This window comes from Tasmannia lanceolata, unplaced genomic scaffold (genome assembly GCF_043159265.1).
Source record: "Tasmannia lanceolata isolate RefF3 unplaced genomic scaffold, GAP_Taslan_0.1 ptg000002l, whole genome shotgun sequence".
In the NCBI taxonomy this organism is placed as follows: Eukaryota; Viridiplantae; Streptophyta; class Magnoliopsida; order Canellales; family Winteraceae; genus Tasmannia; species Tasmannia lanceolata.
In genome coordinates, this window is record NW_027518679.1 from 29,305,225 (window position 1) to 29,325,664 (window position 20,440).

General features: G+C 38.5%; 1 protein-coding gene across 2 annotated transcripts; it reads left to right on the forward strand.

The window, feature by feature from the left end:
- The first annotated feature begins 2,312 nt into the window (after positions 1-2,312).
- Positions 2,313-20,436, forward strand: LOC143857299 (cysteine-tryptophan domain-containing zinc finger protein 3-like). 2 transcript variants are annotated; one of them, XM_077367746.1, is made up of 14 exons: positions 2,313-3,072; positions 4,522-4,594; positions 4,682-4,815; positions 4,937-5,329; positions 5,775-7,192; positions 7,639-8,120; positions 8,252-10,113; positions 10,230-10,390; positions 13,528-13,688; positions 16,730-16,890; positions 18,222-19,084; positions 19,214-19,367; positions 19,469-19,605; positions 20,231-20,436. In XM_077367746.1, exons 1-11 carry the CDS (start codon positions 2,923-2,925, stop codon positions 18,417-18,419), a joined length of 5,193 nt encoding a protein of 1,730 aa, XP_077223861.1. In that variant the 5' UTR covers positions 2,313-2,922; the 3' UTR covers positions 18,420-19,084; positions 19,214-19,367; positions 19,469-19,605; positions 20,231-20,436. The 2 variants fall into 2 exon arrangements, with proteins under 2 accessions (XP_077223861.1, XP_077223925.1); XM_077367810.1 differs by having other exon boundaries at positions 20,266-20,436.
- Positions 20,437-20,440: the final 4 nt, after the last annotated feature.

Below are 20,440 nucleotides of genomic sequence, written 5' to 3' on the forward strand. Positions count from 1 at the left end.
TTTTTGGGGCACAACCTACTTACGTTGTGCCCATACAGATGAACGGTTTGGATCATAAAAAAAAGTGGGTCGTACCTAACTTTTTTTAGACTTCACGTGTTTTCACGGCCACCCATCGTATAAATTCTCCCTTTTCAGAGTGCCTTTTGGATTCTACCTTTTGAGTTTGGGTCACAATCCATTTTGAATCCGATAATCCAATAGAGTGTCCTGTGTCCTACTTACATTGCACGCAATTAAGACTTATGCCATGTTTGACAGTTATGAATTTTTTCCCCCATAGAATATTAATTTATCCAGTGGTAGGAGAGGTGGAAGGAGTCTGAGAGAGGAAGAATTGAGAGGGCATGAGATCATGAGTGATGGGAGGTTGAGAAGTGACTGATAAAATGGAAAAGAAAAACTATACTCAAAATAGAGATGCATTTTTCCTATTTTTCAGCCACTTAGCACATTCTCTTCACTCTCTGCCCTCTGAATTTTCTCACCCTCCCACTCTTTCTACTCATTTTTCTCACCACTTTGGAAAACTAATATTTTCTAAAATATATTTTCAGGATTGGAAGATGGAATAAACACCGTAAGGTTGCTACATTGTGAGGGCAAGCGTTGGCACAACAGTAAGGTTGCTCCATTGTGACCTGGTGGTCACAAGTCCGATTCACGAAAATAGCCTCTCTGCAAAGCAGGGATAAGGATGCGTATATCTAGTCCTCTCCAGACCCCGTAGGGCTGGCAATTTCAACCGAAAAGGAGGAGATCCGCCCCGCCCCGCCCCGTTTGGGGCGGGGATTCCCCGGTGCGGGGAGGGGAAGGGGATGTAGTTGTCCCCTCCCCGCCTCGCTCGCCCCGTTAATCAATGCCATTTTTTTGTATATTTTTAAGTGTTTTTTTTTTTAGGAAAACTACTAGAAACTCTGTGGATCGGCTACAAGATTCCCCCAAATATAAACTTAGCTTGTCTTTTCCTTTTAATTAGCTTCTGAGAGCATTTTGGGAACTATAATAACCTTTTGACAGATGTTGAAATAATAAAGACAAGCTGAGTGTATGCCATTATCAAAAAATTGTAGTGCCAACATCGGTGGCGAAAATAAAATAATAAATTGCATTTTTATTTTGGTTAGGGACTTAGGGTTTCCTTAATTCCTTCCCACGAAAGAAACATTGCTCAGGTTAGGGACACAGTTCACTTTTTGCATTTTGGTGATTTCCAAGCCTCTGAACATTGCTCACGCATCTATTTGGGTTTATAACGCGTGTTGGTGCGATTGCTGCGAGGGCACTCAAGAGTCAAGTCAGTATTTCAAGGGATTTTGCTATCTTCTGAAGAGTAAGAAATATATCTCCTTCGTCTACAAGTATGTTAGTTTATAACATTTTTATATATTGAAATTGCATCAAGTTGATTAGGGACACCCATCATCAGTGTATCAATGACTAAAGAGGGGGTGATGTTGGAGCGAGGCGGGGCGGGGATTTTGTCCTCGAAGGATGCTGGGAGGGGAAGGGAAGGGGAAGGAGATTAGACATTTCCCGCGGGGAGGGGAGGGGGATTCACCACCATCCCCGTAGAGGGGAGGGGAAGGGGAGGGGGGAAATTCCCCGCAAAGGGGAAGGGGTAGGGGACCCCAACATCCGGCCCCGACCCGCCCCGTTGCCAGCCCTAAGACCCCGCGATGGTGGGAGCCTCGTGCACTGGGCCGCCCTTTTTTTAAGATGGAAGAAACACAAGAGTAAGAGGAGAATCATCGTCGAAAGTAAAAACAAGAAAATGAAATGTGTTCGTCGTTTTGATTCGGGGGCAGTTCGGCAACCATTCTCCTCTCTCATTCTGCCATGAAAAATCCTGAAAATCTCTAAGCATTAAGTTCGGCAACTGGATCCGCTTCGTCTAATTGATGCAGAATAATGAGATTTTTCAAGCGAATCCATTCCGCAGCTAAGAAGAACCTAAGTTTTAAATGTTACAAAAATAAGCTCATGAATAGATATAAATGAATCCAAAATAATCCAGACCTTAGTATATAGATCAAATGGACAGAGGTCAGATTTAACATTTGAATCCATTGGACCCTTGGGGGGGGGGGGGGGGGGGGGTCCATTTAAACCCCTACTAGAAATGAGGCAATTTTATTAGAATAATGATAGAATTGAGCAAAATAAAAGGCCATCAATATCAGTAACAACACATCAAAAAATAATGTTTAAAAAAAATTAAAAAAATCAATACACTAAAGACAAAAAAAGGATGCAAACATGTTTTAAGTTTTTAACTTGTGCAACAAGGGGAGGGTTTTAACCTACTGGATTCTGCCATATGACACACAGGTACCCTACGCCTTGTTCTCTTTCTGACATGGCGTCAAGACCCATCAACAAAAGGTAGAGAAAAAAAAAAGGAGGAAAAAGAAAAAAAAAAAAAGGAAAATCGGGGGAAAATTTTCCTGGTTCAAACCCTTTTCCCCTTTTGTCTTCTGCTTAGATCGGTCTGTTATTTGCACACTTAAATCGTTTTCCCCAAACAGAAGAGAGATAAAAGGGGAAAAAAGCAAAAAAAGAAATAAAAAACTCTCTGTTCTACGAATCAATTCGAGGTTAGGAAGAGGGGTTGAGTTGATCTTAGGTTTGGGATTGTAAAATCGCTGCTTTGTTGGTTTTGAATGTCGTTTTGAGGGGTAATTTTTTATTTTTTTTATTTTTTGGCTTTAAGCTTTAGGGTTTGGTGGTTTTTATGAGGGTTTTGATTTGTGTCCGATCACGGCTGTTTTGGGGGAATTCCTTGATGGGTTTTTCTGAGTTTTGGATTTCTGTTTTGGGTTCAGGAGATTTTTTTGTTTTGAGTGATGCGCAGTTTTAGGAAAGGTGGTTTTGTGGAGGCAAATTGAGGGTTTTTTTTTTTAATTTTTTGTTTTGTTTTTGATGCTGTCTTGGGGGAGTAGAGATGGGAGAAAGGTGGTAGGGTTTGGTGTTGAAGAGGAGATGGAAGAGACCGAGCTTGAAGAGGGCGAGGCTTCGTATTATCAGGATGGGGATGCTAGTATTGACCCTGATGTGTCTCTCTCTTACCTTGTAAGGCTTTAGAATTCTATTTTTCATTCATTTCATTTTTAATGTCTTTTTTATTTGAGTGAAAAATTGGATTTTGGGTAGTGCTTTGTTTATAATTTACATGATTGAGGAGTTTTAATTGGTTTTTGATGCTTTTCCATTGATTTATGTTTAGGCTGTTTCAGTTTTTGTTCTGGAACTTTTGTCAGTCAGTCTCCTGGTTGTCTTGGATTGAGACCTTTGATTGTATTAGTTCAATGTGAATCAAAGATGAAATTGCTATGTTTGACCAATTCTTGAACCGGCGAAAGTGGTTTGAAAATGATTGGATATTTGGATTCTATAGTTAATACCTGTATTTGCTGAAATTGAAATGGTTATATGGGAGGGCTGTCTTGTTTTTGATGTCTATGTGTGTTTTTAGTTCATCAAGTGTCTGAATAACTTGAGTGGTAACTCAGATTTTTGAGATAATTGAATGCAACTTTCCCTTGTAAGAATGAACCTGGCCAACTCTAGGAAATGAGTTTCTAGTAAGAGGCACAGGAGTATCAGTACTGTTACTCAAGGTTTTAAATTTCGGTTTCGGTCGGCACAGAATCGGAAACATTTCGGTTTTGGTGGAAATCTTGTAAATCATGGAACATATGGAAACACATGCAAATGATGAAATTTTAAAATAAAACTTTGGGAAATGCTAGAATAAGCACAAATACATACTTAGAAACCATCACATAGCAAGAAAGCATCTATAATGGCTTAATCACATCGAACGCCTAGTGACATGCGTTGGTCCCATGCCGATCTAACATCCCATACATAAGATACGGTTACTTTTGCTATGTGGTTCAATGATGTTGCTTACCAAATATCATTTTCTATATTAATGAAATGAAATGCAAATCAGAACATCTTTCTATTTTTTGTCGTTACGACCATTTCGCTCGAATTTCAGGAATTTCAGTTAAACTTCGGGAATTTCGACAGAAATAATGTCGTGACAGGAATTCATTAAGATTTCGTTTTAGTGGGGATGAAAATGGAAACATCTCGGTCGTTTCGGTGAAATTTTGGGGAAATATTAAACCATGCTACTATGTTGGTGGTGTCCTACATAGAAATCCATTTCATTTTGGCATTTCTTCAAAGCCTGTCTTGTAGAACTCTGATGCGAACATTGTGTTGGAAATGAAATTTGTTTTGTATTGCGGATTGTGAAATTTTGTTTCTCCAATTAGTACTGCAAGTTGGAAACATAATTTTTTTTAAGTAACACGCACCAAAGTCATAAACTAGTAAAAGATGCAGGGATACCTTCACCTTAGTTCTTCTTGCTCGTTCAATATGATTTAGGGGATTCCCCATTTTGTTACGCTTGTTCTATACATGCCTCCTAGCAAAAATTATGGTCCATATATTTCGTAATCTTTACATGATGTTTGCTAGTGCTTTATTTTCGTTTCCTTTTAGGACGAAAAACTTCAAGACGTCTTGGGGCATTTTCAGAAAGATTTCGAAGGTGGAGTTTCGGCAGAAAATTTGGGTATGTTTGACCTTCTGTGCCATACAAACCTTCACAAATATACGGCAAAGGCCTGAAGATGATGGTGTATGGATTTGTCTTTAACAGGGGCAAAGTTTGGTGGGTATGGTTCCTTTTTGCCTGCTTATCAGCGCTCTCCTTCTATCTTGTCCCATCCGAGGACTCCACAGAAGGTGCAGTCTTACAGTGCACCTAAATCTCCTAACAAACTGCTATTAGAGGTATCATTTCTAAAATTTGTCAAATTACTTTTTTATTTTTGTATTGGAAAAAGGAATATGACCAACATTATACTGGATTTTTCTTGATTAGCTGAGCACCATGGATGATATATCTTTGCAGGGTGCACGTCCAAACCACGCTACTCAAGCAGGTGGATCCCACTCTGCTAGGTTTCTTCCAGCTTCTAATAGTTTGCAACCTGGTTCAAAAGTTCCAATTGTGGACAAGTCAGCCAAAAGAGATTTGGGCATGTCCACTGCACATGGTGCTTTGCATTTTACTCCCAAATATGATTCTGGTGATAAATATGTTAATGCAACCGATCTGAAGACTTTGAAGGTTCGCATTAAAGTGGGCCCAGACAATGTTTTTGCTAGAAAAAATGCTGCAATTTACAGCGGTCTGGGCCTTGATGATTCCCCATCTTCACTGGAGGATAGCCCTGACGGAAGTGGCGGGTTGTCTCCCGACGTTCTAGATGCACCCGACGAATCTCCCATGACTATACTTCAGGTAAGCCTTTTTTATCTATACTTTATATTAGGGGTGCAACTGGGGTCGGGTTTGATCGGGTTGAGACTTGTCAACTCTAACCCAACCCACCTCTAAGTCTCTCAATCCTAACCCAACCTAACCTCTTTTTTCCAAGTCGGGTCGGGTTGAGTTTGGGTTCACCTAGTGCCATACAGAAAGATACAAGAAAAAAACATAACCCAAAGAAAATCAAGATAAAATTAGAGGTCGGAGATCGGCTTCGGGTCAGGTCGGGTTGCCAAGGCCTCAACCCTAACCCAACCCAAAATTAAATTGGGTTGGCTTTTCCCAACCCTAACCCGAGGTTGAACCTGTCGGGTTCGGGTTGAGGCTGACCCAAGTTGCACCCCTACTTTATATCTCAATGTCTATTTCTATCCGAATTGAGCTAATGGATTCTTGGTTCTTGGTTTGTGACAAGAAGATTATGACAGCTTTTCCGGTTCCCAGTGGATTGCATTCGCCTCTTCTAGACAGTCTATTCGGCTTGACAGAAAAGAAAAAACCTTTTCCTGCAGACATCACAGCTTGGACTGTCCGCAAAGGTCTTCTGGAAATTCCAGCTAACACAGATGAACCTCCATCTGTAAAGGACATGCAAGTTTTTGGAGAAAAGAAAATGAAATCCAGTGAGAAAAATGGGAGGTCTATGGAAGTGAAGCTAGCAGATAATGCAGATGTGGAAGATGACAAGATTGCCCTTTTAAAGAAAGAAATAGACGTTGAGACCCTGATAGGAAAAGAACTTGTTTGTAATGCGTTGGAGATTCAACTGCCTTCACTCCCTAAAGTTACTAATGAAAAGGTGGAGAGACAAACCTGTGATGAAACATTAAAAGTTGCTAGTAGGGGATTTGATCTTTCTAGACAATTCATTATGGGTGTGGTTAAAGACAGAGTCTTGCCATCTGATACAGTGAAAGAGGAACCCTTGGAGTCAATTGCCACCCAGGACACTATCAGGATTGACAATGTGGGGAATGAGACTGTGACTTTGAAAGGGAAGCTGAATTCAAAGACAATTTCAGCAGAGAAGGTTTGGGATGAGAAAAGAGAAAGTAGTCACAAGGAGTTTTCATTCGATCCAACGAAAGATGGCAGAGGTGAAAAAAATTATGATACGTCTAAAGTTGGCCCTGATGGAGTTAAGGCAAGGAAAGATCATAGCAGTGGATCTGTAGAGCCCCTCAGACAAAAAGCTACTCAAAAATCCATGTCATATGATCAAGATGGGGTAAATATGCCGCTAGAAAAGCTTCATGGAAGCAAAAAGAAACTGAAGGGGAGCCAAAGTAATGGTACATCAGCTATGGAGTTTCCAAAGGAAAGCTTGGGGGCTAATTCTTCTGTGGCATCAAAAGATAAGAAGAATACCTTGAAACGGAGGGATCAATTTCCTGAAAATATGAGTGATTCTATGAAATATCAGAAGGAATTGGGTAAGCCTGTCAGCAGGGAATGCAATACAGATTCTTTGGGGGACATGAAAGCTGAACAGGTGGAGAGCAGAACAGATTCAGTGGAAACACATTTTAAGGATAAGCCGAGGGACTCAAAACTTGATGTTGAGAAGGAAACCCATGATGGAAAATCGAAGGAGAGGTTGGGTAGTAAGAAGGTTGAATATCCGTCAACATCTGAGGAATATGGTAAGGCACCGTCTGTTATTCCTTTCACAGGAAATGGACCAACTCTGGAAGCAGTTACTGCACCAGTAGCGTCTGTTGTTATAGAAGAAAATTGGGTCTGCTGTGACAGGTGTCAGAAGTGGCGTCTCTTACCATTCGGAACAAATCCTGACCACCTCCCAAAGAAATGGCTATGTAGCATGCTTAACTGGCTGTAAGTTCCTCTGAAACTGTTTATTCTAGCTAGATGAATCTGAAAGGAATTCAAGGGTAGTTTTCATGTTTTTGACTTCTGACAGAACATATATAATGTACAGCGCTAAGAATCACAATAAACAATTAAGCCTTCTTTTTGAATGATACACAATCAAGTAAGCTTACACAATTAAGGGCCTGTTTGCTTTAGATTATGACAATCGATTGTGGAGTCCCGAACCGATTATTGGACTCAAATTTAGTGCAATTTTAGGTCCAATAATCGGTTGGGGAGTCCACCAATCGGTTGTAATGGTAATAATCTAAAACAAACAGGGCCTAAGCTACCTGTTGCATATAAGATTATTTTGTTGAAACTCAAGCTTAATAATAGTATTTTAATCAGAATGTTTTTATGTTATTGTTATATTTCTAATCGCTTCTCTATCTGCAACTGGTATCTAGGCCTGGTATGAACAAGTGTACTATCAGTGAAGAGGAGACGACAAAAGCTCTAAATGCATTGTACCAAATCCCTGTCCCTGTCTCTGATGGTCAAAATAGTCTGCATAGTCAGCATGATGGAGCTACATCAGGCATAGCTTTGACTGATTTACGACATCTTGACCATAATCATGAACTAAGTTCTCATTCCATGCTTAGTGGTGGAAAGAAAAAACATGGATCCAATGGCGGAAAGAAAAAACATGGATCCAAGGATATATCAAATGCACTTATTCATGTGAGTCTGACTCACCTTCCTAACTCTTCAAAAAATAGCCAACTAGGCTCCATCAAGAGCAGAAGTTTAAATGATGTAAACCACTACCCGTTGGAATCAAACCCAACAAACAAAGTCGCTTTCCAGCATACAAGTAAGTCGAATGATTTTCACAAACATAAACAGAAAGAAAAGCACAAACTTGCGGACCGCCATTCACATGGAGGTATTGTTTGTCATTTTTGCCTTTATTTATTTTTAATATCTAACATTCATCAGAAAATTTGTTTTTCTTCTTCAGTCTGATACTGTCTTGTATGGAAGAAAGTATTATGTCTTATTATATTATAACTGCAGGTGATTATATTGAACAAAGTGGCAAACGTTCTAAAACTAAGAGCAAGAGAGAGGCTGATAAAGATGGCTTTAGAACTTCAAAGAAAATCAAGACAGAAGGCTCACATTATACTGTTGAAGATTTGCATTCTGACCATGATGTAACAGGAAATGCTATTCCCAACTTGAGTAATGGTTTCCCGACAAAGTTAACTGGAAATAACCCACAGAAACATAATGACTACTCTTCTTCCAAGGACTCAAAGGGCGAGACAAGGGACAATTTACTAGTTTCAAGGAATAATCTAAAAGCCCAAGTTCAAGTTTCTTTGAATGGTGAATACAATACTCAATTTGGGGCCACTGATATGGTGAAATCTGATAAAATTCAATTTGCTGCAAAGAAGAGGAAAGTGAAGGAGTGGCAGGAGAGTCAGGGTTACTTGGAAACCCTTCCGAATAGTGAACACCTCCCTGAAAATGGGGTTTCTGTGAAAGAGGAAATCAGCGAAAGCGGGCTTAGGAAGGAAAAAAAGGTAAGAGTGTCAACATCCGAGGGAAAGGATTCCAGTTCAAGTAAGGCGGAAGGTAGAACAGATGGAAAGGGTAGGGTAACCAAAATCCTATTATCTGGCAGTAGAGACTCCCTAGCCGATGGAACAGAAAAGGAAAGCAGACGTGGTAATGAGAAGCAGCACCAAGTGGGGCAGTATCGAGGAAATTCCGTGTCTCAATGTACCCCAGATGGTGTGGATTTGTTAAAAAGGGATTTGGGTTATGCACGGCCTTCTATGGCAGCTACATCCAGTTCTTCGAAGGTTTCAAGCTCCCGTAAAAGTAAAGCCAACTTTCAGGAAGTGAAAGGCTCTCCGGTAGAGTCCGTTTCTTCATCTCCTTTGAGGATTTCCAATACAGAAAAGCAAACCACTGAGAGTCGCAAGGCTGCAGAAACTTTGACATTTGATTCTATGAGGGACCCATATGATTGTAATGATAGGGGTGCTAGTCAAATCTCTGGCAGCAAACACAAAGATGGAGTGCTTTCAAAGGCATATGTTGGTATACAAGGTGATCCCTCTCCTTCTGAATTTGAAATTAACAATGTGGTGAATGGTGTCAGTGATAACAAGGAAAAGTTGAACAGTCACTACCGTGTTAATGGGCCTTATCAGCAGAAGTCGGGGAAAGGTTCCTCTTCACGATCCAGAGATAAACACCGAAGTGGGAAATCTGATTTTGACAAAGGCAAGATTAAGCTTTCCAATTCTTTTAGTGAGCAGGACGGCCATTCATCTTATAATGAAGATTTGAAGGATGGGAATTACACATTTCAGAAAAAGTGCAGCACAAAGTCTGAGAAGGATGAGAAAAATTACATAGGCAAGAAAGACTTCATCACAAATGGGTCAACTGAAAAGTTTGGAATGCATGAAAGTTCTGATGTGTTGGCTTCTTCCCTGCCAAATAAGCAGCAAAACCTGCCTCAGGAGGCACCTCGTGAAGGTGAGATGTTGTCAAACCGGGTTTTTACAGATAGAACTGATCGAACAGAAATGGTGTCGGGGAAAGGAAAATTGTTACCATCCCCAGATAAACATGAAACACAAAGTAGTTGTCCCCAAGAAATTCCTGTACAGCTTAAGGGGAGCAGGTCAGATATAATGCATGTTGGTGCTTCCAATGGTGATGTCTCAAAACAATTAAGAAAGCCTGATAACCAGAATGGAACACATCATAGTAATTTGAGAGAGCCCACAGCTAATGGGATTGTGGGCAAGGATCTCGATGCCCCGAGTCCAGTTAGAAAAGATTCTCGTCAAGTTGCTGCCGCGAATGCCTTGAAAGAAGCTAAGGATATTAAACACTCGGCCGATCGTTTAAAGGTTGATATGTTGTCCTGTGTTCCATTATATTTGTTTTTTTTTCTTCTGAAGCTTGATTTAGCGTTATGCTTGTTCTCACATGATCATCTGTTTTACAATTTGATTGTATTTTGCAGAATGGAGGACTAGAGCTTGAAGGTAATGTCCTATATTTTCAGGCGGCCTTGAAGTTTCTTCACGGGGCTTCACTTTTAGAACTTTGCAATGTTGAAAGTGCCAAGCATGGGGAAATGACTCAGTCGATGCAAGTTTATACTGACACTGCAAAGCTTTGCGAGTAAGTTCCGTCAAATTGTTGAGTTACTGGAATATGTAATATTTGCACTCTTATTCATGTTCTCGAAAAAAAAACGAAAGAAATTTGCATTCTTATGATTGCAGAAATTCTCACTTGTATTGCTCGATAATTTTGATATATTAGTTGTTCAATGGAGTGCTTTGTCTAATTGAATTATTGTGTCTCAGGTTCGAAATAATAATGATGTAGTTGCTTGCTCTCTAATTGTATGATATTGCATTGTGCTTTGGAAGTCAATCTTTCTTTCATGGCTTCTTTGCTTATTACTTATCCTTTTTTTCTTGTCTGAGTGTACGGACCTTTTTTGTTGCTTAATATCTATAATGTCTTAGAAATCCCTTGAATAACATCTTTAATATTTTTTTTTCATGCGTCAACTAGTATGTACAGGGAGCCATCTTTGAGCCTCCATATTTTGGATTTCTAGGGACAGTTCAATACACTTTGGGTTGCTGATCAAGTCATGTCCAATGTTTAAATCTCCTGTCATTTTCTTCTGAAGTTAGGTATCTCAAACTCTTGTGGTGAAGCAATACTAGGTTGGCAGCAAAAACCTACACAACCTTACTTTCCAAACATCAGCTGCTAAAAATATGGTAACTGGAGTTTTGACATTCTATCGCAAACCTGGAAGGGTCGGAATGACATTTTGTTTTACTGAAAAAATTCAACACCTGTTGATTTTTGGTCTTTAGTTCCATTGAGTGGGAGGGGGAAGCTATTATTTTCAGAACAGTCGAGAAACAAGAGCACCTAAAAGCCTTTGTGTAAGGTTCTTGGTTTGGGTGATTTCTCAATGGCTCTCTATTAAGGAATTTTGGAAACACTGGTGGATGAACTGAAGGCCGTTGGATGGATTTTTTCTTACGACCAAGTTTCCGTTACTTCTGTGATCATTTTAGTCGTAAAGGTTGGGATGGGAATGTAGCAAATGTAGATGAGTACCCCTTCAGTATCTTAAAGTGTATAAAATTGTTTCCAAAGCTTTGGCTTCTAGAATTAGAAGTATAGTAAATTTTCTCATTTTCCTTCCCAATCTGGCTTGTATTTGGGCATTATAGATGATTTTGTTATGTCCCGTTGGGGGATTGATTCTTCTAGTGCCTTAGGATTGCCTTGCGCTACGAAGTGTACTGCCTTTGAAGAATTTCCCACATTATAGATTAATTACTTCCTAGATTTGAGTAGATGAATTGATGCTTTCTTTCTGCATATCTTGAGAGAAGCCAATGGGATGGGTGGTATCTAGGTACAGAGGATGTTCCAGTATTGGCAATTGGGAAATCACTGTGCCTTTTCTAATTGCTTTTCCTCCCCGAAAAATCCTTATTACCAATTTAAAACAGAAACTGATACTGGTGCCTCAGCTGGTTTGAAACATTTTTCTGAAGCATGATCTCAAAGAAGCTTGCAACAAGGTTGAAGAAATTCTCTCTGGTTTGAGTTTTCTGGTATATGGGATTTGAGATAAGTGGTTGAAGTGGATTGGGTGGTGTCGTAATTGTTCCTCTCCCCCCCTCCCTCTTTGTACTCTTATCGTATAATAAAATTTTAGGTGCTGGCGCAGGTGCCTAGATAAATTCCTGGTTATAAAAAAAGTTATCAAAGAAGAAAGGATTTGACATCAACCTTTTTAAGTTATCAAAGAGGAAAGGATTTGACATCAACCTTTTTTTTCTTGAAAAGTGCATGGGTTCATCGACGTTTTGAATTGTTTACTTTCTGATCTTCCATTCTGTTGCTATCTGGGCATGTCTGGATAAGATTAGGGGCTTCTTTTTGGGGATTGAGGCCTTATGGTTAGAAGGGATTAGGTTTCTTAAATGTGAGAGAGGAGGCTTCTCTCGAATCTGCCAGTTATCAAAGAAGAAAGGATTTGACATCAACCTTTTTTAAGTTATCAAAGAGGAAAGGATTTGGCATCAACCTTTTTTTTCGTCAAAAGTGCATGGGTTCATCAAAGTTTTGAATTGTTTACTTTCTGATCTTCCATTCTGTTGCTATCTGGACATGTCTGGATAAGATTAGGGGCTTCTTTTTTGGGATTGAGGCCTTATGGTTAGAAGGGATTAGGTTTCCTAAATGTGAGAGAGGGGGCTTCTCTCGAATCTGCCAGCAGTCACTAGAATGCTGACGGGAGATAGTTTTTACTGTTTTGCTTCTTCTTTGGTTTTATCTATTATGGGTTTATTATGCTAAGGTAAATGGCCATTGATTGGGTCATATGGCAGCTTACAAGCCGTAGAGGCAACTTGAATGTTGAATGTGATTTCCCTGGTGTAGAAATTCCCTGACAACAATGGGCTTGGCTTTCCTTGGAGGTTGCAGTTTGAATTTAAAGAAATTGTATCTGTAGCCCAAAGGCTATAACTAAAAGAGGATTCACACATAATCATTGATAGGCGAATTTTGTGTCTAAATGTGTGCACTTTGCTGCCTACAAAAATTGCTACAAAGATTCCATTCAAGTCATTTGGAATGAGATGAAGAGCTGATGGGCAATGTAAATTTTTAACAGTTTCTGCATTTTCTTGTTTGTACTCTGTATTTTTTTAAGCCCGCCATTTTTTTAAAATGTTTTATGTTATTTTATGGTTCTAAACATCTTAATAAAAAATTAAAAATAAAATAAATAAATAAATAAAATAAAATATTATGCTTCAATTTGTTTGGGTTTTGAATTTAGTCTCCATTCATGTTTCAGAAATTCAGTCAGGCCACTCTTATTATGTTTGATTATTGCTTATTACTTCTCTGTTATACTTGGTTAGTTCATCTGGTTTTTTGTTCTTGAAAAATTCGTTGAGCTTATATGCAAGGTTTGGAATTTCGGTTTCGGTTTCAGCCTCAGCTGCCGAAGTTTCTGTTTTGGTGGAAATTTCAATGTAAATCTTAAAATTTCGGATTCTTTAAATTTCGGTATAAATTTCGGTCTCTGTCCATCAGATTTCGGCCGAAATTTAAAACCATGCTTATATGGCCTGTTCTGATCTCAAGAATGAAGAAATGAACTGGAGCTGAGTGAAAGTGTTTGTTTAGCACAAAATCCAATGTCATTATCCTGTGCTTTGTATGAAGCTAACATTATGTTATTTTTTACAAAAAAAAAAAAACAGACATTGTGCCCATCAGTTTGAGAGATCCAAAGAAATGGCTGCTGCGGCTTTAGCATACAAATGCATGGAAGTGGCATATATGAGGGTTATTTATTCGAAAAATTCTAGTGCAAGTAAAGATCGACACGAGCTTCAAGCAGCCCTACAGGTGGTTCCACCAGGTAATTAGAATGAGTGCCATGTTTTTAAATAAATCACGTAGCTTTTTTAAGAAGGCTTTTCGAATTGCGACGACTACCTTTCGTCGGAGACGCTGACTACCCATTAAGTGCATGCCATTGAGGCTTTGTGACGTTATTACCTTTGTTGTAAGCTTATACAGCTTTTCTTATTCCTCTTGGAATTCCTTACATAAAACAATTTCATTTCTATCTTTTTTTCTTTTTCAATTGGTACTTATTTATCTATTCTCTGATTAATGTGAAGTACATCTGTTAATTAATTTGAAGTATGTCTGTTCCCATTTTTTTCTATTTTACTGTAAATTAATCTCCCTTAAAATTGCATTGATACATTGTTGCTAGTTTTTTTTAATATGTAAGCTGAGATTGTACCCCTGACCTCTAGGTCAAAGAACAAAGGCTTGACCATTGAGCTAGAGGCTCAAACCCACCATTGTTCATACCATTGTTGCTAGTGCAGGAAGCGAAGGCTCTTGGGAGGGCGGGAAGCATGAAGGGTCGGGGAAGTATGAAGGGAAGCGTGAAATAATTGAAAAAATAACAGAAGTTAAAAAAGAAGAAAATTCCAGTTTCCAACCAACACAAACAAAATTCCAGTTTCCAACCAACACAAGCAATTTGAATCCACACATCATAAATTACATGCAACATGTACTTAAAAGAAAATCATTGTCACCTGAAATGCCTATGTTAACCGGTGCCTTACTAGATGAAATTTTTTTTAGAGACCAAATTATGAGATTTTGTTTCCGAACATTTGGGATTTAATAATGTTTAGACATGATAGAATTTATGAATTTTTATGAATTCATAAAAAAAGAATCGACAAACTAAAAGTGAAGAGCAAGATGAAGAAGAATTCAGACCGGTATAAGAGCAATAGAGTTGGCAAATCTACTCCCCGAGAAGACATAAAGAGGTCTTTATGTGGAAAAGATAGACAGAAAAGAGGAGATATTGTTCCAGGGACAGACACGCCAATAAAAGACATTGATCTTGCCACTGGACCCCGTTAAGAGCCACACCAACCCTATCGTTACTCGCCGGCTCCGTCCTAGCTTAGGAAAAAGATGTTTGGCTGAACCACTATCTCATGATTGATCTGATCAGACGCTTGCTTTTTCCGTTGCTTGTTCTCTTGATATTCTTTCTTATGAATTTTTGGAATTAGCAAAATACCCCATCGTTTGGAAGTTAAGATTTTGACTCGGCCCGAAACCGAAAATGTCGGATTTTGTACTTGAACTGGAAATTTAACTTTTTATCCTTTTAGATTTGGGTTTTGATTATTTTTTAATAAATCCAAATGGGGATATTTCCCTATTTACATGTAAATCTTAAGTAAATGGACTTTGCATGTAAATACCCTGTTCCTTGTATTTCCTCCTTGCTTGTAATTTTGTTTCCCTGTTTCCATGTAATTCTATAACTGAGACAAAGCAAATATTGGGGATATGTGCTGTGAAACACGCTTCCCGCCTTTCGGGGGCATTTTTGGTAACATCGGTTCATACCACTTTCTTGATAGATGAGTTCATTCCAACTATGATTACTATTGGAAAAATTTTCTGTTGGACCTAAAGAACTTGTGATCAATTCCATGCATATTAATGATAGTAAACATAATAAGAAGAATGCCATTTAAAAAATAATAATCAGAAAAATGATATGAAAACACTAGTGCGATTCCAAAAAGAAGGCGGTAGTGAAAAATGACCAAAATATCTGAATCTCATTGGTTAACTTTCAAAACAATACCACTCAACATAGCCATCTTCAGCAGATGAACAGCTCCAATGTCGACCAGATTCTTGCTGCCCGGCCAGTAAGGTTTTGATTGATTGTTCTAGCACTCGGCAGACATCCTTCCGCCGGCTGGACTCTCATCTGGAACCGTAATGGCCGGGAGGCAAGACTTCACTCTACGTTGGTGTTATCCGGCCGCTGGAAGTAGTTTTTCCCCTCCTGGGCTCATGGCGTACGTGTCTATTAGGCCATGGTTTAATGTAAACCCGTTTGTATTTTCCTAGCACACCTCTAATAATGGTTTTGGCTATTTGGAATCAAGTGGTTTAGGTTAGTTGTCTTTGCCCTTGTGAGGCTCTGTTTTCTTCACAAAGTTGTTGAGAGACCCATGGTTAATTAAAAGCTCAAACGAGTATCTTTTGGTTGATGAATATGCCATACGAAATAATGGTAACAGTTCTAAGAATCATTAAGATGCTCCTTTATTAATTTTTTAAAGTGAATATCCATAAATCTTTTCATAGACAGTTTTGATAAGTTCTCAAATACTTGCAAGGTTCCATTCTCATTACTGGAAACTAAGGTGTGCAAAAGATCAACTGATCAAGTAGAAATTTGAACTACCATTGCTTGTTCGGGCTTCTAGATAAAGCTAATATGATCATTGGGAGTGAATTTTGAGACAAACTGTGCCATACTGCATCTCTCGGCTTAACCTGTCACTTTACTGCTTTTACTTTTCAGTTATTCCTTCATTTTGTTAGAGCATTCGTATTATTTTTTGCATCATATTATTAAGACTCTCGGAGCAAATGTTTTTTATTTAAATATGCAATTAGTTTATATTCATGAAGAAATGTGTGCTCCTACTTCTGGTGCAACAACATTGGAAAAACAGGATTTGTGAATCCCTTTTTTGCAGTAATGGAGAAGCTTAAAATATTTGGATAGGAAATGTAAGCTAGAAATATATGTTTCGACCAGATAATGGAAGAATGATAACCTACTGCTGGACATACCCTATCTGTTCAAATGACAATCTTAAACAATATCAAATTGGTTGCTTTGGCTGCAATTAGCATTTTTGTGATACCTTTGATGCACTGATTTTTTCATTTACTATTTTTGCTTTACTGTTCTGTTGCTTACTAATACCAGCTGTGCTTGCAAAATCAGTTATTGCTAATGGTAGTAATGGATCCCGTTTTACTCGCTGTAATAAACTGTATGGTGTGTTTTACCATGGACTTGACCTATTCCTATTATTTTTTTAGGTGAGTCGCCATCCTCATCTTCTTCAGACATTGATAACTTAAACAATCAGGCAGCGTTGGATAAAGTTGCTTTGGCCAAGTGTGTTAATTCTCCTCAAGTTACTGGCAGCCATATTGTTGTTGCTCGCAATCGTCCCAACTTTGTGCGGCTGCTCGATTTTGTAAGTTTAACAAAATAGTATCTGCTTCTGAACTTTCGTAAAAACCTGACGAGAAAGAAGCTTCCGTCATATAACAAATGAGGAATGCTAAACTCACGTGCAACGTTTCAAATTTCGGTTTCGGAAAGTGTTTCGGTCCTCACCAAAACCGAAATTTCGAAATTTCAGGTGAAATCTACGAAATCAAATAAAATATTATTTTATTTCATAGAAAATTTCAGCTGAAATTTTGGGATATTATTAAATAACGGGGAAAATCCATTTTTTGGATGAAATTCCTTAAATTTCGACCGAAATTTCGGGGGAAACAAAATTTCAGTTGAAATTTTATACCGTTTTGGGTATACCATATTTCGCTTTCGGTCTCGACTGAAACCTGAAATTTCAGTCGAAATTTAAAACTTTGCTCACAGGAGCCCTTGAGAAACAAGACGCAAGGGCTTCTCCATTGGATCCATGTCACCTGCTTTTACGTTATTAGTGCCATTATAAATGCACTAGGGATGACGTGGATCCAATGGAGAAGCCCTTGTGTCCGGTTTCTCCAAGGGCTCCTGTGAGTTTAGAATTCCTCATAGCAAATTTGTACAATCGCTTGTCGTATATCAAATGTTTATGTTTTACTTTATTCACGCATTATATATAGATATCACAACTTTTCGATTATATCTGAATACAACCTGAATAAACTACTCAACAAAGCATGTGTGCATGCTCTCAGAATGGTGAAATTTATCTTTAATCACACAACTTTTTTTTTTTGAAATGGATAATCAAACAACAAATAGGTTCTCAATATCCGAAGATATGGAGGTTGAGATTGCTATCTAATGTGAACAGCATATTTTTGGCAATACATAGTTGGGTTTACCTCTCATCTATGAATAGCTAGTGCTCATTGGCCATTGAATGCTTGTCGGTTTGGGAGATGTTTCTCTGAAACTTCCAAAATTTCCACCTCTTAAAATTACCCTGATTCATGAAACATTAAAAACTATCCTCTTTTTTTCTTGGTGAAACCTATGTTTAGAAAGTTAGACTAGGACATACTTGCCTAGTGGCTGTGATAGTCAACTTAGAAGTCTATTATGACTTGTCTAAGTCAAACAAGATTTTCTTTAACTGCGCAGAATCATTTAAGTGTTTGAGTTTCTATTTGAAAATTTTAGCCACAGCAAAATTTGAGAAATGGGCTATATTTAGCATTCCGCCATGCACATTTTGGTTTTGTATATAGAAGCAACAACTTTTTATGCTTATTTGTAACTTCCAAGCACCCCTCCTAGGTGTGTTACTTGCTCTAATTGTGCATGAAATGTGCTTGTATGCAGACACACGCTATAAATTCTGCAATGGAAGCATTGAGAAAATCACATAATGCATTTGCAGCTGCTAATGTAAGCTTGGTAGAGGCACACTATGGGCATGAGGGCATCTCCTTTGTGAAAAGAGTCATTGATTTCAATTTCCATGATGTGGAGGGACTACTACGCCTTGTAAGGCTTGCAATGGAGGCTATCAGTTGTTAGATTCCCAGTGAGGAGATAATGTAATCCCTGTGAATAGACTCATGTTTATCTGCTCTGTTTCCTCTGTTGAGAAGGCCATGAGGAAAAAGATGTTGAGCTGGGTCTCACCATGCCTTGATTACATAATTCTTCTTTCAAAATAGATGGGTTATGACGGGCACAAGCTGAGGCTCAGGCTTAGGCTCAGGTTCAGTTCCATTCTGTACGATGTGTACAAAAGACATTGGCTTGCAGTCTATGCACAGTATTCTTTATGAGCCTTCAAGTGCTTCTTCAGCAAAAATAATTGCATTCCCTAACTCCAAATAACATGGGAAGTGTACAGTCAAGGCTTGCCTCTGCTAAAAGGTGGGAGACCATATGACAAATGGATCTCATATTGCTCTATTAGGATAGGAGCCGAATAAGGTAAAAATAAAAAAAGCAATTTGGTAACAGATTTGATGAAGACTGGTTTACTTCTGTGGCTGCCATTATTGTGGCTTTTTTTGAGAAGTTTTCATACAATAGAAAAATGGAAATACAAGATAAGAGTTATCAACACATAGTTATGAAATCATATGATGGGAACCTCAGTTTGATTCACAGTGCTGAATATTTCCTATTTGAACATGGGGCGGTTCCCGAGGGCGGTTCCCGAGGCAACTGAAGTGGGTAGGCATTGGGTACGTATTGTTCATTTCACTTGTATCTTCAAGGCAGCCTTTACGTGTATTCTGTATAAATTTGTAATATTCAGAAACTGTTTTGATCTTTCTTTTCACGATGCTAAATTTGTTTATTTTTGTGTTTAGGTTGTTTATATGGTGGACAGACTTTCAAGCTCTGTTCTTTGGTTAGCGAAAAGTACATTTTAAAAAAACATAAAGAAATTGTGGTATTTCAAACATACTTCGTTAATAGGAGATCTGACTTTTGAGCGCTCAAGTTATTATCCTCCTCTAAAAGGTCTGCTAAATTGTCTACAACAATTCGTTGCGGCGTTGCCTCCTTAGCTTTTATTTTATGTGTTACTCATAACCATTCTTGCATGTCTGTTCTGATGGCAGGGCTCTTTGTTATCATTATATCAAAACTCACTAAAAACCTTGAGACTAGTACTTTTGATTGGGGTTTATGCTACAACACCATCTGGCAGACAGAGAGATCTTGCAGGCACCATCTGGAAGGCTTAGAGATCTTGCAGGTAAATGTCTGCTTTAGTTGGTTTCCTAAATCAAAATTCCCCATTTAATCTTGCTAATACACTTTAACCAAAGTCACATCATGGTTCAAGAGTAGGGGCAATAAAACCCGGTAATCAATATTGTGGTTCACCGGGCACACAGTAGGTATTATCTAACAAACACCATATATGGGGTATTAACTAACAAATCCTACAAGGGGCTGCAATGTTAGCCACCATTTATGGGGTATTATATTTCTAAATGTATTTGATAATAATTTCCCTTAATCAGATCCTTTTTAGATGGAGTTACTCGGGGTACTCCCCACGGTGCGTAATGCCAATTTCTAAAGTGCATGGGCTGCTCCCATTCATTGAGTGATAATGAAAAGACTAGATAAACCGCTTGTGCCCGCTGATTAAAACCCCATGAAAATCTTTGTTTCAACATGGTATCTCTTGCCGTGGATTACATACATGTGAATTGGCCAAACCACCAATGGGCTTTTTACTTTTTAGGAGAGTTTGATTAATGTGGGTGCCCACCTTTTTTAATAATAGCATTGCATGTAAAAGTATGTTTCTCCTTTTTCTGTTACTTTCTGCATTGATACATTTCTTTCCTTCTCTTTTTTTTTGTCTGAAGATAAAAAGCGTGGGGTAACTGGGTCTTGGTTTCAGGCAGGTGCATGGTTATTGACAGATGATAATGTGGCAGGAACGGCTGTTTGATGCTAGCATGAGTAAACGGCCTCTTATTGTATGAATTGTGAACATGCTTAAGATAGTTTCTTCAGATTCCTCCATGTATTATCGTAACATTTATTCGTAATCAAATAATATTTGGTCATATCTT

Coding starts and splice junctions, on each gene's coding strand:
- LOC143857299 (XM_077367746.1), top strand. CDS start 2,923: ATGCTGTCTTGGGGGAGTAGAGATGGGAGAAAGGTGGTAGGGTTTGGT. Junction 10,114..10,229: donor ACTCGGCCGATCGTTTAAAG/GTTGATATGTTG, acceptor TGTATTTTGCAG/AATGGAGGACTAGAGCTTGA. Junction 10,391..13,527: donor GACACTGCAAAGCTTTGCGA/GTAAGTTCCGTC, acceptor AAAAAAAAACAG/ACATTGTGCCCATCAGTTTG.